The sequence below is a fragment of the Amblyomma mixtum genome, chromosome 3 (assembly GCF_055824585.1).
Source record: "Amblyomma mixtum isolate Tamu chromosome 3, ASM5582458v1, whole genome shotgun sequence".
Lineage (NCBI taxonomy): Eukaryota > Metazoa > Arthropoda > Arachnida > Ixodida > Ixodidae > Amblyomma > Amblyomma mixtum.
In genome coordinates, this window is record NC_143014.1 from 77,797,549 (window position 1) to 77,820,584 (window position 23,036).

General features: G+C 43.9%; 1 protein-coding gene across 1 annotated transcript; it reads left to right on the forward strand.

The window, feature by feature from the left end:
* Positions 1 to 5,135: 5,135 nt before the first annotated feature.
* On the forward strand, positions 5,136 to 22,649 carry LOC149350691 (DENN domain-containing protein 11-like). Its single transcript, XM_089579801.1, has 9 exons — positions 5,136 to 5,586; positions 6,583 to 6,682; positions 6,760 to 6,918; positions 12,094 to 12,226; positions 17,702 to 17,840; positions 17,906 to 18,031; positions 18,099 to 18,249; positions 18,311 to 18,373; positions 21,856 to 22,649. The coding sequence occupies exons 1-9, from the start codon at positions 5,370 to 5,372 to the stop codon at positions 22,052 to 22,054; spliced, it is 1,287 nt and encodes a 428-aa protein (XP_089435927.1). The 5' UTR covers positions 5,136 to 5,369; the 3' UTR covers positions 22,055 to 22,649.
* The last annotated feature ends 387 nt before the right edge of the window (positions 22,650 to 23,036 follow it).

Here is a 23,036-nt window from a genome sequence, read left to right on the forward strand (position 1 = left end):
CTAAAATTCAATCGTTGATTACGCAACTATTTTAAATGCTAGCCCAAAAGCACTTGGCATGCTTTACCTGCAGCCTATATAGATTTGAATCGTTGAATATCGCGGAGTTCTCAAAATGTGGTGCAGTTGTCCTTTAATGGTACGTCAAGTTACCTGGGCGGTACATACGCCCATGCCATGCCAGCGTAGATCCCCACAATCCAAACCACAGACCGCAACTGTTGGAACGGTTCGTCTGGGCACCCGAAATTGTGCCAAATTGCTCAGTTACGCGACAACTTCATCCATGCTAGGCTTGTCTCTAGAAAGCGGAATTTTCGCACTCAAATTTTTGGACTACGGTGGAACCGATATTATGTGCACTCTGTCTCCGTTTGTGCGACAGTCCGCATTTTAAGAATTGTCGCGGGCGGTGGACCCTTCATAGGGATAACGTATGGCGCATCACGCGTGTGACCAGTGGCCGTCATTTTGAGGCGGATCGGCATGGAAATCAATCACATACCTTCATTATAAAGTGAGACAATTTTGTTACTGGTAAACTGCTAACACGATTGGGCATTTTATGAGCGGCGACTACCTGTAAGCACATTCCACTCTTCGATGTGAAGCCCGCTAGGCCTATAGCGATACCTAACGAGCGACGCGTGTGTGCACGTCGTCCTAATTTTTGCGCAGGGGAGAAATCGTGATAACGTTTTTTTTTATCATTTCTGTTGCGGATGCCTAGCCCATGTGATGAGTTAGCAGTACTGAGACATTGCTGCATGGAGGCAAAGTGTGATAGCGTTCTAGGCGGAGTCTAAAAGGAATGACGCGTCGTCGGCATGACCTTATGTATCGCGTGACGCAGGCAGCTGTCGCTATCCGGTAGCTCCCCGTCGAATGTGCCGCGCGATTAAGATTTTACACATATGCTAACTGCAACTGCGCTCTGCGCACGCTTTTTTCATATTTCTGGCTGCTAAGCTGGGGGAGCGGCACCTACACGAGTGCGGCACTTCCAGGCATTGCAGGAACGTCGCTTGGCAGCACGACGTCAATTACGATAACAAGCAGGGACTTTCTGAGAGCCATGATCATGCATCGTACGGGAAATTGTCATGCAACTTTATGATCGTCATCCGACTGTACTACAGCCGCGTTGATATTGTCATAATGGCACTGCGCACGCTGCATTAGCTCAGTGGGATGTGAATTTCGGCAGGGCTCAGTTTTTTCAAGATAAACTTATGAAACTTGGGCGCTTTTGCCAGCCATGATGCAATACTTCATGCAACCGCCCAAACACGTGATCTTTTTTTCCTTTCAGCTTACACTTATATAAAAAGGCCCTCGGTCTCATTGAGGCTACGGATACGCCAGCTGGTAAAGATGGCTACCAACGAAGGAAACGCAGGTTTGCTGTTAACTGGGTTCAGCGACTTCTTGGACTGGAGGCCTATTCAGTTCGTTGGGTCCCGTCCATCTAGGAATGTGTGCGACATTTGCGGAGTTCTCTCCAGACGTGCCAAATTCACTCGCTGCTCCCACGTCTTCTGCGTCTTTTGTAGCACCCGGATTCAGTTAATCGGCATGAGGTGCCCCATTGACGGAAAACAAATCTGCATCGAGGATGCTGCTGAGATTCTCATCGACGAGCAAGAATTCGTCGGCTACCCAGTGCGCTGCTTCAACGCTGACCGCGGCTGCCAGTTTGAAGGAATTCTGGGCAACCTCAAGAAACACTACCTGGAACGTTGCAGTTATAACCAAGCAAGCTGTAAAAAGTGCGGGCGACTGCTTGCTCGATGGGTAGCTGTGGAGCATTGTGTCGGCTGCAAAGTCGGCGGCATTCCTGCCGCGATTAGGGCGCTGCAAGCGTTGGACCAAGTAGAACATGTCGAAGACAGGCGCAGCGGGACTCGGAAAGCGCGTGACGCGCCTAAACGCACAAAAAGCGCTGTTAGACCGTCGCGACAGTCAGCGCGAGTGTGCACAGGAGACGTCGTGGACAAGACTGCTGCAGACAAGCGAAGAGTGCCACAAAACGACCCACTTCTGGGTGATGCGGCCCACACCGTCGATGGAACTCGGCAGTCACTGGCAACAAAATCGCCTTCCCGCGCTCAGAGCAGCAGTTACAGCAATTTTCTGACCGATACGGCAGCAGTGATCGCTTCTGAAACCGACGACAGCGAGGTCATGATGAGCAGTGCCTCTTCAGGGAGCTTCGTGGTCCCGGCAAAGTCCGTTCGTGTGGTTTCACGAAATTTTGTGGGCAACATTTCCTGCTCAAAGTCTCGGCCGGTTTCGACGGGTGCTGCAGTCGATAAAGCATTATCGGCCGGAGCAACAGCAGACGCCTGTGTACGGAACAAGCTGTCTGCGCCAGTAAGTGCTTTGACAGATTTAAGCGTTGAGACGTCGTGCATGTCAGCAAGCGCGCCGGAAGAGCACGCAATTGGCGATATTGCAGCACAATTATCTCCGCAAGCAAGTCCACAGCCGAATAAGGAAGCTTCACTGGGCAACATCGCCGGGCGCTAGGCGCCCCTGCCGAACTTCTCATATCAGAAAATACTGCCGAGGACGTTCGGGACAACGGATTGCCTTCTGCAGACAGCGTGGCGCTCTGCCTCGCTGAAGCGGTCGAAGTGTCACCCAGCTCTACGCAGAGTGTCGGAAAAGCGCACAAAAGCTTGGAACTTGGTGCATGTTCGAAGAAAGAACCCAGCGTCCAAGGGGACATATCTGCGCAGGAAGACTCATTAGCTCGAGGCAGCGCAAGAGCGACCATGGCGGCCCAAAGCAACTCAGTTGACCTTTCAGCTGCTGCATGTGTTGACACAGTCCCGGAAGGAGTCTGCGCGATTCAAAGCAATTTGGTCTCTCTCGCTGAAAGCTTGGCGAATTTTAACACGAGCAATGCAGATGTGTGCTGCCGCCTCGCTTCGGTACTGGCTACCGAGGACGGGGCCGTTAAAATCCTGCTTCCATGCCTTATGAACCCAACCGGCGTGGCAACGTGTTGGTTTGCTGACGTCCTGCGCGTGAGCAGTGTCCTCCAAAACTACGACTCTGTCCTGATCCTGAGTGACGAAAGTATGTTGTCTGGCTACACATTCCACACATCCTGCCGGTTCCGGCGATCTGTGGACGCCATCTTCTTGGCTTTCGAACTTTCCTTCTGCTCCGGCGATTGCGACGGTTTTTGTCAGTGGCCTTTCGGCAAGAGCATAATCTTCGAACTAGTGCATCCTCGAGTCGGCTCGTGTAATATTCCCGTGACGCCGCGTGCCGATGCCCCTGTTGTGCATACGCGAAACCTCAGCCCAATTCGTCCAATCCGAGCATTGTTACAAGGGAACTTTCTTGGAACGTTCTCGAAGCGAAGGGCTTTGTCGCTGACGAAGTCCTTCGAGTTGACATCATATTTCGATAATGGGCTCATCGTTAGTTCGCTCTTTCAGCACTTTGCTTATTAGAGTCATGCCCACACCTCTCGTTCAGAACGCTAACATCCATGACAATAAAATCTATCTGAGACTCTTTATTATGGGTATATTTTAATCGCAAACTGTTGGTATCGGTTCTGATGAAGTAATTTTGCAGCTCGCACTGCAGTCCGTAACGTGTTACGGTGTACACTTGCCTGCTCATGATCGCTGCGTACGTACAAATGGCGGAGTTGCTGCACTCCGCTATCAGATTGTGCCACACTCTAAGAAAAAAGGGACTGAAAGGGGGCAGAGGTCAGCTGTTTTGGGGACTAACGGATTTGCCACAGCTATTAGTCCTTTCAGGGGCTCCCTTTGCAGCTGACTGCAAAGGGTCTGACAGTTGGTCCCCTAAGGAAGGGGTGCAACAGTTACCCGTTTATAGAAAAAAAAATGAAAACGGAGCGTGATTTTCAGCGCAATTTAGAGCGCGATAGTTTACAAAAGCACTTAACACGCATACTAACAAAGGAAACAAATACACACGCCTGAACATACCAGGATTCGAAACCACAATATGCGCTTTCGAGAAGCTTGCAGGCAAGACAACCTCTACAGTGCACGTAACTCGTCGAAATAGCCATAATTTGTTAGGCCGCAGAGCCGAGGGTAACAGCGCTTTTGAAATTCAGAAACTTCTTATGGACATTACTTACGGTGGTCTACTCGCCTTTAAATAATTAAAGAGCACATCAATAATAGTTAAGAAGTTAGCTGTTCAATATTAGTTAAGCAGCCTGCTAGTTAGCACGTCATAGCTAGTTTGATGTACTACCGCTGACAATTCTATTCTGAAAAAAAAACGCCCATTTAACTCAAAAAGCCTATTTTTAAAAATTGTGTAAAGTCAATAAAGCAAAATGTCAAAATAGCAAAAAAATTCAAGCCTGCCGAGGGGAGATCTGCGGATATATTGATTTTTATAGTGGCAGAGTTTATAGCGCTCTCAACGGCGTTTCGAGCAAACCGAGCGTGCCCGCTGACCGCGGGTTGCAGTGCGTCAGCACTTTCCGCAGCGGCGCGGCGGCCGTTCACTTCGCCACGGACAGCGCGCACGCGCTGACCGTGCCACGTGCTGCGTGCAGCGGCACGCGGCACGTGGCATTTTTTCATATTTCGCGGGCTTTCTTTAGGTGGCGGAAAAAAGGACCCTGTACGTAGGACATATTAACTCTATGCCGTAGGAGATACGATGCTGCAATAAACTGGATCGGTTGTTTATAAACCTGCTCTACAACCTAACGTAACGGTCTTGGCACTAAAGTGAAAATTTGCATAATTCATCTTAATTAACTGATTAAGCGCAATTAAAAAATATTCTGAGGAGCGCCACATGATGGCAAACAATGTATCGTTGGTTTCAGCGGGCTGCGGTTTACCGCTTTTTTAAATCCTTGGTTCAAGTTACGTGAAACACCCTGTCGTTCTAATACCTTCATATGCTGAAATAAAAATAAAGTGACAAACGACGTAACATCCCGCAAAATGTTTGCGTTTAGCATACGTAAGCGTGCTCACGCTTATGATACGTAGACAGCGTCGATTTAGGCTCTTTTCTAGCCATATCTGTGCAATATCTGACCTGACGCAACCGCTGCTAAACGTTAGCACGATGGAAGCGCCTTTCAACGGCAGCTGAGAACACCATTCCTGTAATCCACGAAACAGCGCCACAGCGCACCGCTGCGACCCGTCGTTGTTGCTGTCGCGCGGGCCGCGAGTCTGTGCGTCATACTGTCTCGCATGGGTGGGAAGTGGCGAAGCAGTTTACCATACGGCGGAGTTCCATGTGCATAGTATACTAGCTCCATGCATTTAAGAATGGTTTGACTGGAGGGATCGACGTAGTACTGCAGTGACCGACTAGGCGTTCGTATTACGACTGCAGATATGGCAAGACGGAAAGGGGCGACTGATCGAGCTCCGCTCCTCTCAGATGACGAACCAATTGATGGGTACAGCACTTACACGAACATTTCATGTCAAATGAAATGCCAACTGGGACCAGGGCTGCCAAGGACTGACGGTATAAAGACCGACAAGCTAGGAGACGACACTGTGTACGATATCGTCGGTGTATTCGTGATTGCATTCGACACTCGAGCGGGTGAGTCCCACAAAATTGGCGCTTGTCAGCTACGTTGAACACTACTAAAAACGTTAGCGAAATGTAGCGTTTTTTTTCCCACTTTTTTCCGGATTACCATTTAGTAGCGTATTTGTTCTTAGCATTCTTGCTCTTTTTATTTTTTGCCATCTGTCAAGTTGCGACAATATGGTCCTCCACGTGAAAGTTTCGTTTGCAAACCTCGCGCTCTTGCACAGTCTCTCGTGAGCCATATATTTATATTACGTTTCAACTCATAAGTGAGCGTGTCACCTACTGAGGACGCAAGTGCAGCGATTGAAAATTGAGCTGTGCTAAAGTTTCACCAGCCCGCGAATCTTCGACTGCACAACTTCACGCGTTTCCCGAGGAGGCGTACCAGACTCGTCCATCTTTGGTGCGGTCGTCTTCACGGAGCTGTTGCTTGCCGCAGTTTAATCTGTGAACTCGTTGCGAACATACAACAGTTGGCTGTAGGCTGCTGAATGCCCCCTGACGCTGTGAGCCCAAGAGATTTCTTTGTGGGCCATGTTTTCACTATGTTTTAACCGCATAGCAAAATACCTTCCTTCTATCGGTATTGTTTTTTTTTGACCCAACCTTAACACTTTGAGTAAACTGTGATGAATAACATGATGTAATCGTGTTTGAAAGAATCAAATCGCGCTTTAAAGCGTTTGGTGTGAAAGATGGCTCCAGGAATCCAAAATTGCAAGTACTTTTTCATTCATTTTAGTATTGTTTTTTAAAGGTGCATGGAAAAGTTACATACATTCAAGATTATATGTCCAGCGTTGAATTGTGCTCCCCCCTCTTCATCTCCTCTGCCTTCAATTTTTTTTAAATGCCATCATAAAGCTGTCATTAAAATTGGCACCAAGAGACCATGCGTTAAGGACTTCTCCACATGTACTTTATCTGGTGCATAGGTTTGTGCATTATCTGTTTTGTGGTGGGCATTTCAATGGAACATTCTATTCACTGCTTTCTTCATAGGCAACACTGTGGAATGGTGGGCACCAGATGATTTGGATGTGTCTGGTATAGAGTTCAAAGCCATGACCAGTGGCGCTCACAGAGTTCATACAGACTTTATGTAAGTATTTTACCAAATATTCACATTGTACATGTATTGCGGTTTGTGAAACATATTCTGCATTTTTGTTTTCAAAGATACTTCAAGAGGAAAAATTACTATGGGCTGTCCTGCTTTGAGAACATGAAAGTGGAGAGTGAGCAGGAGCGTGGAGCACGGATGAAGTCCATAGGGGTTCTTGCGAAGAGCTACTCATTGCTGCATCTGCATAAGGAATTTCTGCAGAAGCAAGTACGGTACGCACAATGCTGTCTTACTGCCCTTGCAATGAGCCTGTGGGATTGTCATTTTGAATGCTGACTGAAAGATGGAAGTGCTGCCAAAAAGCTCTGGAAATACTCAGGTACATACTTGGTGTGCAATGGTGTGGAAACTGCGCTGGTAGTGTGCTTTAATGTGGCTGCAAAACTATCATTTTTGCTGTCCTGGGACTCAATGTGGAGTATGATAAAAGTGGTAGAGCGTAAAACAAACTGTAATATGCTGCGGTGTACAGTTCCTAAATATTGTTATGTCAGTAAGAAACTTGCTTTGTGAAGGCTGCAACAAGGTTAACTATTCTTTGTTTTGATTCAGCAGAGTGGTTTGCATTAAACAGATAGCAAACATTGTTATTAGTACAAACATAGTCAGTGCATTTGGTCGTGCTAGCTTTAGCAGTTTGCATATGAAGTATGAAACAGATCCTGTTTCTTCCCTTGGAAGTGAAGTACAAGTGGTTTTTAGCAAAGGCTGCCATTCAGTCATGTTACTGTTAAAACTTGTTATTAAAAGACCGGGAGCCATTGAAGAAGCTAGTGGAAAATGCTTTTTCTTGTACTATTTATACCTGTGACGGTCACTTTGTTTTAGTGTTTCATTTGGAGTACTTACCATACAGGGACTGAGGTGGTCCTAAAGAGAAGCAGTGCTACCTCGCCTCAGTGCCACTATTGGCCACTGTGGCATTAGAAAGCGTGCGCATCGTCCATTGCCTTCACTGTCATATGCATTTGCCTGTACATGTGTGCTAGTGTTGTGATTAGAATTGACTGTGTAGGTAGTTACGGTGGTCTTCAAGAGAGTGCAAACTCAAATTCAGGAAAGGTGACCATACTCTTCATTTGCCATTCAGGAGCATACACTTGCAGTTGAGCTGGTTAAAACAAAAAAAGTTGGGGGAATATGTTTTGTGCACAGAGGGGCATGTGGTGAAAATGTGCATTTTTGACACATTTTTGAAGTGGGAGGCAAAATTTTTATGCACACTTGACAGACCAAAGCGGATGTAATTTTGAGATACAGGCATGGAAAGAAATTGTGATGCACTGGTGTACAGTGCACATACATCAGTGGAACGTTGAATGGCGAAGTGAATGACAAAACTGACAGAGTGGAACTCAATTAAAGACAAACCTGGACGTCATCCATGCATTAATGCTTTTTGACTTATGCTCATGGCTTCTCCAGTTTTGAGGAACAGTGACTGGATGAATGTTTACTTGTTAAGGCTGCAGCAATGGTTGCACTATTTAATTATTTAATTTTTTTTATATTGCTGCTGGCTGCCTATTGGCAGCTGAAGGAGGAGTGATAACTAGTAGGGTGGCCACATTGAACTGACACTAGCCTTAGTGGTAAAATTCTTGTTCAAGAGGAGAGTTCATGTTATTCATTTGTGTACTTGTTTCCTATTAAAGAAGTATAAACACCAGATTAGCCTTTTATAATGATGCGTGAGACATTAGTATACATGGATCACCACGTGGTATTCATCTGTGACTGCTAAATAATTTGTAATTGAATCTCTCATGTTGTTTTGGTTTTGGCTTCAACAGCCAAGTGATGGCTGTGATGTCAAAGTGCAGTATAGGTCATGTGAGGCATGAAAAAAAACTGATATAATCGCTGTTTTCTTTCATTGAGATTCCATCTCTTGAGGCAGTCTTGCTTGAATGTTGTAGTGAATTAAAACAGTGAAGCAGCAAACATGCAGTTTTTTCATGTCGCACGCGACCTATATTGAACTTTGAGATTAAGCTCCATTAAGAAATGCATTCTGATTTAATATAGCTAACAATGGATTGCTAACAACTTTTTCTTTGAACACATAGCTTTATGTGGTGACTGTGGCCAGCTTTTCTCACGGGTCATTCCTGCTTCAAATATGTGGAGCGCTTAAAAGAAAACACCAACACGAGGAACAAGTAGTACTTGGCAAATTCCTGCACCTTTGCATTCATTAATCCCGACAAACTGCATTGGATAATTAAAAAACTACTTCTAAACATCTCAAAGGAAATATGCAGAGAATTTCCAAAATGGTACAAGGAAGAAGTGTCCAAAATGGGATTTTTTGGAGTAAGGGAATTTGTGGTTGCAGCATGGAACATCATAGTTAATGACGAGGCTTTTAACTAGTTCATTGTAGCAGTGATTTTTGGAGTGCTAATCCCAGTACATTGCAGCCCACTGGTGGACTACCCTTTAATTTGCAAGTGGCCCACACCTAAATATGATCCAAGACTAAATGTGATTTGCTTCATGGATATCTATGCATGTAGATAGTATTTTGGGTCTGTTTGTCTACGCACATGTAGCCCACTTGCAGAGCCAGCTTCCTTGAACCGTCAACAGATGGCAATAGTGACTCAGCTGTGTGCTTTTCGTGGGCTCTTTGAAAAACCTGAGCTGCCCCACAGCTTCATTGTGTGACTCAGTATTCGTGGCCGCACAGCATCAATACACGACATTTCCCAGCGTTGACGCACGGTGCAGTGAATTACAGTAGGTATGAGATCTTGCAACTGCCCCACAGAGGAGCTAGCAAAGTAAGCACACTAGTGGCAAATCTGAAAAGGCATCGTGAACATGTCCGGACCCAACTTTTGGTGGGAAAATTGATAGGAAGGCGCATTGTATTTACTCACAGGCAGATAACAATAAATACAACTAGGAACATATGGCATGCGTTAGTTTTCAAGGCCACTCAGACAATCAAAAATAAAGTAAAGAAAGGCAACTAGAAATGTGCTAAGTGTGTTAAGGGACAAAGATGTGAAAAAAATTACTGGAAATCTAGTGCAATAGTTATTAAGGCTTCTACTATAGGTGAGTATATTACTTGTTTAAACTTGTTTAAGAAAACTGCTGCAACTTGTTTAAGAAAACTGCTGCCGGCTATTTAGATCTTGAGGTAGGGGTTGGAAAAGAAAAACTGGTGCACTTCACAAAAATGCCTCAGGCATTATGCACCTTCAGTGGTGTAACTTACATCATGATTCATTTGTCCTGTTGGTAAGCCAAACTGTAACAGATGTATGCCAATAGTAAGTGCAAGAGAAAAATTGGAGAGCTTTTTATTTTTTTAACTTTAAACGTAAGCTACAATGAAGCTTTATTTTAATGACAGAATCTTTCATTCGTACGATGTGGATTCAAAACCTTTGTAAGTCACTTGATAAAATGTTGGGCGTCTTTGTGTTGAAAAACAATTATTCAGATGAATTGATGACTGCAACTCTGCTCAAAACTGTCAAATACTGAGATATGTGAGTCCCAAGCACCTACATTTCGTATGCATATATTGTGGCATTTTAATTTAAGGGTGTTCAGCAATTCGTATGTGGGAGCTTTTCATGTTTCTTTGTTACACATCTTAGAACACATTCATGTTCATCTTCAAGACATCTTCATAATGTGACATACAGTAGATTTTCAAAAATTCAGACTTCAGGGGAACAGTTTTTTGTTTCAATTATCAGAAGTGCACCTAAATATGATCCAAGACTAAATGTGATTTGCTTCATGGATATTTATGCATGTAGATAGTACTTTGGGTCTGTTTGTCCACGCACATGTAGGTAAAAGCTTCAGAACAGCATTAAACATGGCTGAAAGACAGTGATATGCTTACTCGACCAGTAGTCTCCAACTGATTGTGTGGTTGAAAAAATGTAATCAATAGTGGACTGGTTTCTCTGTAGAGAAAAAGCATGTTAGTTGGGACCTCAGGACTTAAAAAGCGCTCAAATTATCTGAAGGCAAAGTCCTTGAATCGCTACAAAAAAAAAATCTTTCAAAGAACTGTTTTTCTCAGCAGCAAATTTAAATGATGATAAAATTGGCAGTCGTTGTCAGCTTTTGAGTGAAAACTGCGCAGCAACAACGATTTTCTGCATTTTCGTAATGGTGTACTGTATGTCCACTGTCGAGAATATCAAAGCAGAACGGCTTCAAAATAGTAGGGCCTTCTGCGGTGGAGCCCCCTCACAAGCGGTGGTGTCCATGTGAGAAGGCTTCACCACACAGTGAGCAGCTCGTGATGAGCACGCATTATTGGTGTACTTCCTACTAGCAGAGGTCTTTTAGGTAGTGAGTGTAAATTTTGTCTTCTATTTGTGTTGAATGCACTTAGTAACTGCAATGAGGACTTGAATATTTATTTCATAAGAGGTCATTGTCAGGCAAGTTAGTGTTGTGCTATGTTTTAGTTGTGTTAGTTTTGGTGTCTAATATCTTGATTTTTTGTGGAGAGAGGATTTTTAAGTTCTTCATATTTGTTCATAGTGCTTCTTGACAAAATGGTAAGCACTGAAAGCACTCACTGAGACAGAAGTATGATCATCTATGAATTATGCATTCTTGCTGTCTTTTGTACTACTTCAGAGTGATTCAATGCGAGAGGCAGCAAATTGTGAATGATAGTCCTAATCAAACTCTTACACTGCAGGGAAAGAAGTATACCAGGGGTGCCTCCTAAGATATTATGTAGTTACTAAAAAAAGTCTCTTTGACTTGTAAGAGCGCTTTTTTCGGCATAGCATTGTCAGTGATGTAGCGCATCAGAATACAGCTAAGACGTGCTAATTAATTGGTAGCTTGGTTAACTGATATTGAACAGATAACTTTTTAACTATAACTGTTAGTCTCCTTATTTATTAAGAGGTGTGTAGCCCACTGTAAGTAATATCCATGTCAGTTTTTAGAATTCAGAAAATGCACTTACCCTCGGCATTGTGACCAACAAATTTTGTGTACATTACACTAAAATACATGAGCTTTCGAAAAGCTTGCCGGCAAAGCAACCCCTCCAGTGCACATAACTAATTGAAATAGCCAAAATTTGTTGGGCCACAGCGCTGAGGGCAATTGTGTTTACCTTGTCTGCTTGAAGGTTAAACTGTAAACTGATGGAGCCAGTGAAACGAAATTGAAATATGTTTCACTTTGGCATCAGATGCCTTGGGGGTTTGATAAATAGCCTTTATAATTGATGGGTCAGTATAGTTTGTGCATATTTATAAAAGAGAACTGAGAATCTGAGCTCACTTTGCATAGGCTTTTTTTTATAATGTGATTTGAATAAAGTCATTATCTTGTGCCATGTGGTGGCACACTTTGTTTTACATGCTTTCCTTTCCTACTTGCAGACAACTATTGGAGAGGCCAGGAGTATATGAAGAGCTTATTCAGTTTTACCTGGCTCATCAAACTCCACCTGCTTTGGATACTTGCCTTGGTACCGCCTACAAATCTATCTGTGATGGCATGCATTCCATGGAGGTAATTATGAGTGCCTATGAACTGCCATATGAGAGTATCAGTACTGCATCTGTGCATAAATGTGTGGAAGTAGGTTCCATTTAAGACAAACTTGACGGGGCCTGTTAAATCTGTTCTGCTTACCAGAACTTCATTTTAACAGAATTCCTGAAACGTCAGGTCACATGAAAGCATATAGGCATGATTGTTAAGGGAAGATGCGGGTCCTGAAATGAACATTTTTTTTTATTATTAAAGATATGTTAATAAAATTAGGTGTGTATATGTCTTTTTTCTTCCTGTTTTCAAAAATATGATTAGTTTCAGTATACCTCAGTTAGTTCCCATTAATTAGTTAAATACTTATGGGTGATTTTGACACTTTCAATATTTTCTGGTTTCAATTGACATGGGACTGTAGCCAAAGGCCTGCCATCTGGGGCTATGCTGATTATATTGTTGTTTAAGTACATCATCATATAAACGTTAAATTTTTTCCAAGCGTCATAATCATGAAATATAGTTAGGTGACATTATGGTTCACAAAATTTGAAATGTTGGCTATAGAGGCGAAACGCAAGAGGCGCCCGTGTGCTGAGCGATGTCAGTGCACGTTAAAGATCCCCAGGTGGTCGAAATTATTCCAGAGCCCTCCACTACGGCACTTCTTTCTTCCTTTCTCCTTTCACTTCTTCCTTATTACTTTCTATCCAGGACTGCATTTTTAATTTACTGCCTGCATAAACAGATGTTATCGTAATTGATCCGAAGGATTTTGTTTTTCCTTTCTCCTTTCCCTTTATAAATCAAATACATTCTACTCTTTCACCAGCTGTCCGGAATTTGCTTATTTGTTACGACTGTTTCCAAAGCTTGTAAAAACATTTCCCTTCTTCGTGGGCCAAATTCATTAATGAGCTTGATTGAAATTTTTTCCATTCCTGCGGTTGTGCATTTATGAATACTTGCCTCCTCCTTTTTCTAGTTAAGATTGGTCAGTTCTAAGCTCCTTTCCATTATGCTGTCCTGGGCTACTTCTTCATTCGGGGAGTTTACCCTGTCGCCACTCCTAAATGACTCATCTGCAACCGATGCATTTTGCAGCGTCGGCTCCCTCTAAACATTTTCCCTTGGCATCATAAATCCATTCCTGCTTTCTTTGATTCCTTTTACCCAGACAGCTTATATGGTTCCATAATTTTCTTGGCCCACCTTTAGTTGCATTGCTAACTTTAGCCATCCAGCAATAAGTGGACTGCTTTATTTTACTCTGGACAAAGATCTGTACTGCCAGTTTCTTTTTTTGTTAAGATTCCTATTTTTGGTCTATTCCTCCTTAAGAGAACTGCGCCTCCTTTGCATCTGTGTTCTCTTGAAGCCACCTGTCGTTCGATGGCCTCCTTCATTTCCTTATCCCCTCAACTTTGTGGCTTACTTTTTCCTTTCCAGCGGTTCGCCACTTGTTTCATTTTAGCACTGATGAGTAGTTCTATTTATAATCCCACTTTTCCATGGGGCGCTTCTCTATTGCTTCCTAAACACCTGCTGCTATTAGCGCTATTTGTTTAATTTTTGCACTCCCTTTTTGTGTTTTCTGCATTTCTCTTGATCAGGGTTCCCATTTGCAGACTAATACGTTTATGATCACTTCTCAGACTGTACTCCTACTCCTTGTCTCTTTCCATTTTCGTGCGCTTGCTATAAATTCCCTGCAACATTAAGCATTAGTCAGCTGTTGTCTGCCTCTACCAGAATTCCCATGCAACTTGTTCCCTGCGTTTAGTTTCTCTATTTATAATTACTCGGTTGTGCGTCTCACAGAGTTATAGCATTAACTTCCTGTTATAATCTGTGTTTCCATCCAGATCCTCGATTTGACCATTCTTGTCCCCCAATAGAATACTACTACTACTGGTACTGTGATCTGGTGCCTATCCTAGGAACAGTTATTTTATTCTGACAGGCATGAACCAAACTCTTTGAATTTTGAGGAAATTTGTACAAACGCTTTCTGTGCTCAATATTATTGAAGCAGTCAAGCAAGCATCTTTAAATGAGCTGCTACCCCCCCCCCCCCCCCCTTTTCCACTCATATTGCAGCTTACAAAACATATCTTCGGCCAATGTTGGAATGTGCTGCGGCAATGTGGGATCCCTGGATTGAAACTAACAACCTTAAAATAGGAAATGTCCAACGCGAAGCAGCCAGGTTTATGTTTAATTGTTGCCGTTGGAATATTTCCCCAACAGCCCTACTGCAAACCACAGGACTTTAACTGGCCATGTGTCGTCATCACGAAAAATGAGTTATTCTACTTATATTGTGACGGACTAGAAGACGACGAAGCGGGCAGTGGCATGGGCAGGAGCGCTCGTGCTAGGCTCGCAGACATTAAATCATATCATCGCCATCGGTCATGCAGTCCTTTCTTCATTGCTTGCCGTCACGTAACATTTGGTGTAAGGTGCTGGGTACCTTCTTCATCCCGGTCCCGGAGCTTAGGAGCCTGCTGTACACCGAGGTCTTCTGTGGAGAGGTCACGGCTTCGCGCCTCCCGGCGCTTCCCCAGCCTGCCAGGCATGCCCCGACGCCGCCGCTCTTCACCGCCCCGCCCCAAGCCCCGACCAGAAGATACGACGACACAACGACCGCCGCAACTGCCCTGTGACCCCACTCGCCGCCCACATGAGAACCTAGAAGACCCAACGACCTACGACCCCACTGAACCGAGACCGCCGCCACTGACCAGAGAACCCATTGACCACCGACACTCACACGAGAAACAAGTACCCCAGCCCCTGCCGTTGGGTGTGTCCGCGGGCCTCGACGTTGACTTCCAGAAACCGGTGGCTCCTCAGTCTTCGTGGACCTGGCTTCACCCGCTCAACATCTCTTTCATCGTGACGGCAAGCCCTTCATCTTCTCTTCTCTGTTCATATGTTCTGCCACACCCATCGTCACGTCCTGCTTGTCATCGTCTGTGGCATTCTTCTAGTTCGTGCGATCGGGACGATCGCTTCGTGGCCCCGAGTCATGTGACGGACTAGAAGACGACGAAGCGGGCAGTGGCATGGGCAGGAGCGCTCGTGCTAGGCTCGCAGACATTAAATCATATCATCGCCATCGGTCATGCAGTCCTTTCTTCATCGCTTGCTGTCACGTAACAATATTATTGCAATAAAATAAAAATAGAAGACGGAATTTTAGTTGAGCACACATCTCGCTGCCCTACACGCTCCTACCATTTTAAAAATTTGCCGCGTTTTCATGTAAAACGAATGATTTTAAATACTCGTTCTCTCCCCATATGATCGCTACGCGGAATGGTTTATTTTACAAGCTCTGAATGAAGCATAGGGCTCACTTGTATCCCTGTTGTGGGCCAAGTTCGATACCTTTGTTCATTGCCAAGTTCGGTGTCATTACCAGTTCTCTGCCTTTGTAATCGATTTTGTGTTGTATGTTCTGGTTTTGACTCTGTTCGCTAGTTACTTCTGTTGCAATGTACTCCTCGTTTTTATCATTATGTCTGTACCCTACTTCTGCCTAACGCCTGTAACACAGGCCGGAAGTATTTGCTAAATAAAAAAAAACAACTATTCCTCGAATAGGCACCAGATGGCGCCACCAGTATGTTACGCGAAAGCTGCTTGTCTTGGGTCACTGATGCTGCAGACGATGTGGATTTCTAATTCTGATCAAGTCAGGCAAGTACGTCATTCAAACTTGGCATTGAAAAAGAAAGGTTGGCGCATGCCTTCTCTGCGTAAAATTTCAGCGCGAATAACTCAGCTGTTTAAGCAAGAGAATAATTTTACAGTGTGTTTTTAGCGTTGCAACAGTTAGTATGTGGACACACAACACACAACCTGGGACGCCATTCTTCCCTAGGTCATATTTGCCTACAGCACCTTACTACAGGAGACCACCTTGACAACACATTTTAGCCTCATTTATGGCGGCGACACAACGACCATCCTTGACACCATGCTTCTAAACGTCGCCGGAAATGACAGCCCTGGCATTGCCACCTACCTTTAGCATGCAGAAGCCCAACGAATTGACTGAATACGGATTAAAGACAAGCAGCAGACCGACGCCAGACGCTGCAACCAACGAAGACGCAACGAAGCCTGGAGAACGAATTTGGGTTTGGACACCGATTCGCCACTGTAAATTGAATAAAAAGCTTTTCCATTGCTATTTCGGCCCCTACAAGGTTCTTCACCAATTAGGTGAGCAGGACTATGAAGTCATCCCTGCTGGAATGACAGCATCCCAACGACAGCGCACACGACCAGAAGTTGTGCATGTTGTGCGTCTATAGCTATATTATGTGCTCTAAATGACACTGTACATCCATTCTCAGTGTTTGTTTTGTATTGTCTGGGTTTATTTTGTGGCCACTTTCCTTTGTTTTAAAGCATCTGGTTGGTGCTTCTTTGAGAGTGGAGTAATACCACGATTATTTTTGTAGTGTTTGTTTGTTGACACTGAAAGCTGCCAGCTCTCTGCTTTATCATTTTGTGACGAGTTGCGGCCATACTTACTTCGAGTGAATGTAGCCACATGCAACTGCTTCCACATTGTGCTTTATTGTTGTAGTCGTTTTGGAACCTTATCTTTACTGCTCCCTGCCAGCTTGAGAGCGGCCGAGAGCGGCAGGAGCGGCAGGCATTCTGTACGACAACCACCGAGCACACTTGTCAATACCGGCGCCGCCGCCACCGAGCTGTTCAGTTCCTTGTGGACACAAGTCCACCCAATAAAGAGTTTTCATTTCATGCCACTCCGCTTGTTCATTGTCCATGGTGGTGTCACCACCAAGTGACAGTATCATGTGCAGCCCATTTAATGATGTTCTTGTGGCACTGCAAAAGATTGTACTAGCCAAATGCACAAGTTTATAAGTTCGCGGCAATTTAAAAAAATTTTTTTGCTTTGTCTTTGAAAAACCCCCAAACTGTTCAGCTTATCAGTGTATAATGCAGCATAGGTCACCGTAAAGGCTATTTGCTTTTATACGCTTACTTCATGCACTGCCGTGCTGACCTAAGGAATACAACTTTTTTTTTTTTTCAGTGCCATAATGCTCATTGTGACTTAGCTAGTGCTGCTGTCAGATTTGTTCTCACTGTTGCATTTACTTGACTACAAGCTGCGTCTGTTTTCTTATGTTAGCATTTCTGCTCGTACATCCAAAGATGAAGTGCTGAGTTAAGCGGTTGTCTCATCATGCTCTTGGTACTGTGCTATACATTCAAGTTTTACACGTGCCACTGTATGTGAATTTATTGCCCAAGAGTGCATAACAGACGGCAGTGGAAAGAGCAAGTTTCTACTATCCATGTCTGTGTGCTGGTTGTGTACTGAGTTGATCCACATACTTCGATGTTTTGTCCTGAAATATGAGCTTCGAAGTAATTCGAGTGCATGGATTGTTTAATCTGTTAGTGGTTCATCTGTTCCTTATGAATTTCTTTTTCTCTCTTTAGATTACGCACCCAGCAGGTTGCTTCTCCCAGTTCCTGAACTTCTTTGGGGAGAAAATATTCCTTCTGTGGAAGTTTGCACTGCTGAAAAAAAGGATCCTTTTTTTTTCCCCTCCTCCAATTGGTGTGATTTGCTATCGTGGTAAGTTAAATCATGCTGCTGTCTGCTAGCAGTAATCCCCACTGCAGGTTTTCTTTTCCTTCTAGTGTACTGCACGAGCACCTTGGTTGCTCATGTATACCCCGACGTAGAAACATGCTTGTGCCCACCAAATTTCTACGTGAATGTCACAGACGTGGATGCCCTGGCAGAGCAGCTCTCCTATGTGGCTTGTACGTTGTTTTTTTTTTTTTTTTTCTGAAAAAAGAACTTAAAAGTACAGTAGGTTCTTCATTTCAGGCACAACTGAGAAGATCTTTGAGACAAAACAAAACTTGTTTGACCTATTTGTTGACCAGCAAAATTTAAAGGTTCATTCTTCCTTGCACGAAAGGTTGCTGGAACTGAGTCCTACTGACAGGCTGAAATACAACCACCTCTTAGAGCTCAGGTAGGAATTGTGACTAAATGTTGTAGCTTTGAATTAAGTTTTTTTTTTTTCCTTTATCCAGATCCAAATGCCAACCACTGCTAGCTGGCGATTCTGATGCTATGGATGAATCCTGGTTTACTGGGTATGTGTCTGATGCTGTTGGCAAATCATGCATGTGGCAAACTAGTCTCACAGCTGTGCTAATCATGCTCTCGTTTGTGCTGTGGAAAAGGGTCCAAGGTCTGTAGCAGGTAGCCTTGTCTTGTGTAGTCGGATACAACTTAAATCTGCAGTAAAGCTCTGCTTATGTTCAGGACTGCCGAACAGAATTCCTCCACAAGAAAGTAGGCTGTTAAAACTTTTGATCCTTACGCAAGAAGCTAATCAAAAGAAAAAAATTATAAGCTCTAGAATTCTGACACGTGGCTTGTTTAATAAAAGCCGATTCCATTTACCGTTGTGATTGGCTAGCGGAGAAATAGAGGACACCACAGACCATGGCCCAGTGTTACCAACTGCTGTTTTTTTTTTTTTTAAAGTTGTATCCTACTATAGCTGCTACAGTTAGCAGAGGCTGCAACTGAAATACAAATTGGAGACAAAATGAGTGCGATGCAAGTGACATGTTTGAAGCAAATCGATACCTTGGGGATGACAAATACAAGACAGGTTTACGGGCATTGTAGTTCCTTCAGACTCTTTTCTTCCATAGCCCTTCAGAGAGCTATTACAGGAGTGTGCTGGTGTACAAAACAGTGACCACATTTCATCTCTAAGCTTTTTATATTGCAGTTGCAAGCTTGGCAATGTGGCGTTATGCAAAATGAGAAGCGAAGAAAAGAGGGTGGCGATGGCAGTGCTGTGAATATTTGAGTGAGATAGAGAATAGTGTTCACAGAAAGGAATCAACCTTAGTCTTGCAATTGGCCGCGACATCGATCAGTTGCACCCTCCATAGTGTGGATGCTGCTCGCGTCGTCTGCTAGCCAGCAGTGTTTACATGCGTGTGTACAGCAGACATTCCTCGTGTCTATTGTTTGCTTCGCAGTTTCTATGTGCTCCTATTTACTCGTCTGTCTCAATGAAGACAATAATTGTTTATATCGAGTACATAATGCTGGATCATGACATCCTCCGTCGGTCTTTGGCACTGCGGGTTCTTTGCTGCGTGGAGTCTTAAACACAGCGACGGTGGCATTAAGTTCTTTTTGAAACCGCAAAGAACAGGTCACTGCCGTCTATACAACTGAACGCAGTCGCCCAGTGATTGTATATTGCCATCAGCAGTTTGAATGGGTCATTCTATGCCCTCTGTCTGCATGATCAAGTTGAGGCTTTTCTTCTCGCTATGTTAATTGGTTTTGTAACGCGCTTATATATTCTTTATGACTATTAAACTTCAAGGCTGTTGTGCTTTCGTCACATCGCAACAGTGAGAAAATTTTAGCCCAGAAAACTGCGAAAATGTTTAACGATTCACGTAATACCCAGCACTTAAATGTAACAGCAACGTTACCTGGTCAGACTAGGTAAAGTAAGCATTGTCCGCCAAGTAACGTTGGTGCTCGGCTAAGTGCGAGTGTTCTCCCACGTAAGCTCATTGCTCATATCTATTTTCCAAATATGCCCAAATGTATGCTTTGTATAAGACTGGCACTGCCGGTAATTACAGTCCTAAAGAAATCTACATTCCCTCAATACATGCCTAACCGCACTCACGCACAGTGATCTGCAGTGTCTTCACAGCGATTAATTCATAGCTTGCACTTCAGCGTATAAAGAATTAACTGCTGAAGGTCCTAAATTTTGGTGACCTTAGTACTCCTGCCACATAGCTAAACTGTTGTTTTAAACGAGTGACACTCGCGTTTAGATTCATTCGCGCAGCGTCAAACAATTAACTTCACTGAAATTGGCTGCAAAAATCATATAGCCTCACAATAAGTTCGGCGAACTTGCTCTGCTCGGCTGAAACACTCTCTGCACGGTACACATGGACAGTCAGCTTGCCGGCGTGATTTGCTTTGGGGGAACAGTTTGGAGAAGTGCCGGTGTGATCTAGCAGGACCAGATGTGTGCTCGCCATCTGTAGACACACCTGCCGGGCAGTACGCTGCCAGCGCTGCATTTAATCTGCTTAATCCTCAACAAGAACGCTAGTGAATCACACGGTGTCTTTCTTGAGGCAGGTCAGGGAGGCAGGTCAGGTGCTAGCTTAGAAAATGCTAGCACAGTATCTAATGTATCGTCCTGAAGTTCGTCGTGTCTTTGCCCTGTGAAGCGCCTGTCATAGAAGACTGGCACAGTGGCTTTGCCTTAGAAAAAATAGTGGAGGGAAAGCGCATGCATAGTATGTTGCTAGAAAAGTGCGTTCCAAATGGCATTTGTCTTCAAAGTGTAGCACAGTGTCTCTCCACAGTGGCGCTTCACGAGGTGAAATGCACCCGCTGGCAGTCACACTTAATTTGCCTGTCTTACGCCCGTACTATAACTAAATCATTTCTATGGCACAGGCAGTGGCATGCACATTGGTGAAAAGGCGAAGAAAAAATATCTGCTGTTAGGCAAGTGTGATGCAATAAATATATCAGGCACATGAGTGTGGTACAAGGAAAACGCATGCCAAAACGTGTGAAAATCACAAAACAGGTGATGTGGTTGCATGCCAGTCCCGTGTTTTCCTACAATTTGCGCTTCTTTTACGTAGCGTTTGCTGATTCTTCGCTTTTCTGTGCAAAAGCTGAACATTTTAAGAAGGATATCACTCATCCATTGCAGAGGGCACGTTTTCTTCGGCAGAAAGCTCTCCGTAAACTTTGAAGCGAACTGCCGCACCTATGTTTCATCGGGCGCCGCCAGCTGCCAATCCACACTAGTGGAGTGATGGTGCCGCCACCTGTAGGTTGGCCTCCTAGCGAATATGGTCTTGTAATTGACAACTGCGATGACGACCTATACTATAGAAGGATATTTTGAAAGGATATTACACGGGATAGTGCTGGACTAACAACTTAATTGACAAATGGCCAACCCAGGATACCAATATCAAGCGTATCAAGCGTGCAAAATAGATGTGGCGAGTCACTATCGCACCGCGATCAAGTTCAGACTTAATTGCCACACACAACTACTGACAAAACTTTTGGTTCTTTCAAACCTACATGTGCACACTTTTGTTTTTAACCTGAACTCATAATTTGTGAGCAACAGTGATGGTGCACTGATGCAGGTGTTACTATACTTTGTGTCCCGATATGATCGGCTTCCAGTAGCTCCCTCTCTTCCGTTTCCCTTTCCTATTACTTAAATTTTGTTGAAAACCAGAACACAGCTTTCACACTGTCTACAGTGACAGGGGAGCTTTTTTTGGTCGGACACATTTTTCAGTGAATTTTTATGTTCTTAACTTCTGAACATGTTGAGAAGCTTAAATTCGTAATTCCTTGAGCACAGTTCAAACAAAATTGTTATATTTTCTTTGAACTGTACTGATTGTTAGTTGGCAAATTAAGATTGTGAAAGTGCATACGTTTTGAGCAGAAAAAAAAAAAAAACAATCAAGTGCATAGCTTGCATATAAATATCTAGACACTGTTGTTTTACTGAACTTGCTTCTGTCTGCAGGTTTTTCATGGCCCAAAACACGCAGCTGTTCAAAGAACTGCTAGTAGTGTCCAGAAGCCCCGAGAAGTTGTGGACTGACGAGCACATGCACAGAGTGGGCCTTGACCCCCATGGTGACAAGCTGTTTTTAACAGAATTGGTAGAGCGTTACGGCATAGACATTGTGCTGATTACAGACAGTGTTTGTTGCCCTGCATGACTGTGATAACTGCATAACCTTGCCACACTTGCCCTGGCTATATTCCAGCTTTTGTCCAATAGTTCTTGTAATCAGGCGGTCAAAGTTACTGTTTCATGCATGCATGTTGTATGCTTTACTTTACACTGCAGCATGCTACTTACTCCAAAGTAATCGTGTAGTATGTGCGATACCTTTTTGTACATTTCGTGAACATGGGTGGATAGTTTCAGTAATTATGAATGGAAAAGGTAATGTATTTTGTGGAAAGAAGAATGTTGAATACTCAAATAATGGTGCAGCTTATGTGTTCAGTATATGCACAACAGGAGACATGCTGTTTACATAGATTTATTTGTTGCATAAGTGCAAGCTTTCTTTTTGCATTTTTTTTTTTCAAGAATACAGATCTGTTGGTCTGTAGTCTGAATGCAAGGCTTAAAACTTGCAAGTCAGTGTACAAGTTCCTCATGGAAAAACCACCCAAGGCAAGCAGTTCAATAAGTATTCCTCGTGTTCTAAGTCGTTTTGATCATGTGATGCTTTACTGTAGAGGAAGTTTTTGTGAATTGTTATAGTGCTATTTTATAAATAAAGATTCTATAGTGATAAAGTACTATGGCAATTTCAGCTTTCTTTAAATCTAACCTGGCAACCATGCTCCTCACTTAGTCTACAACTGGCAACTATAATGCCTCAAGCGTCAAGGCGTGTGGGGAAGCTTACCAGAAAATAATGTGGGATGTTGGCAGTGCTGGTCCATTGTGACAAACGTGCAGACAGACTAAACAGCTTGTTGCAAGCCCATGGTAATTGGGAGACCAAACAGTGCAGCCAGAGAACGAGATGATAGTGCTAAGAAGATGCACCAGAAACTACCTGCCCAATAATTGCAACCAATGAACTAATGGGTGCTTGTGTCTGGTGAGTCCACAATGCGATATGCCTCCATCACTTCCTTGGTGAACCAGTCAACGCATCCAAACAATACTATCTTGTCAAA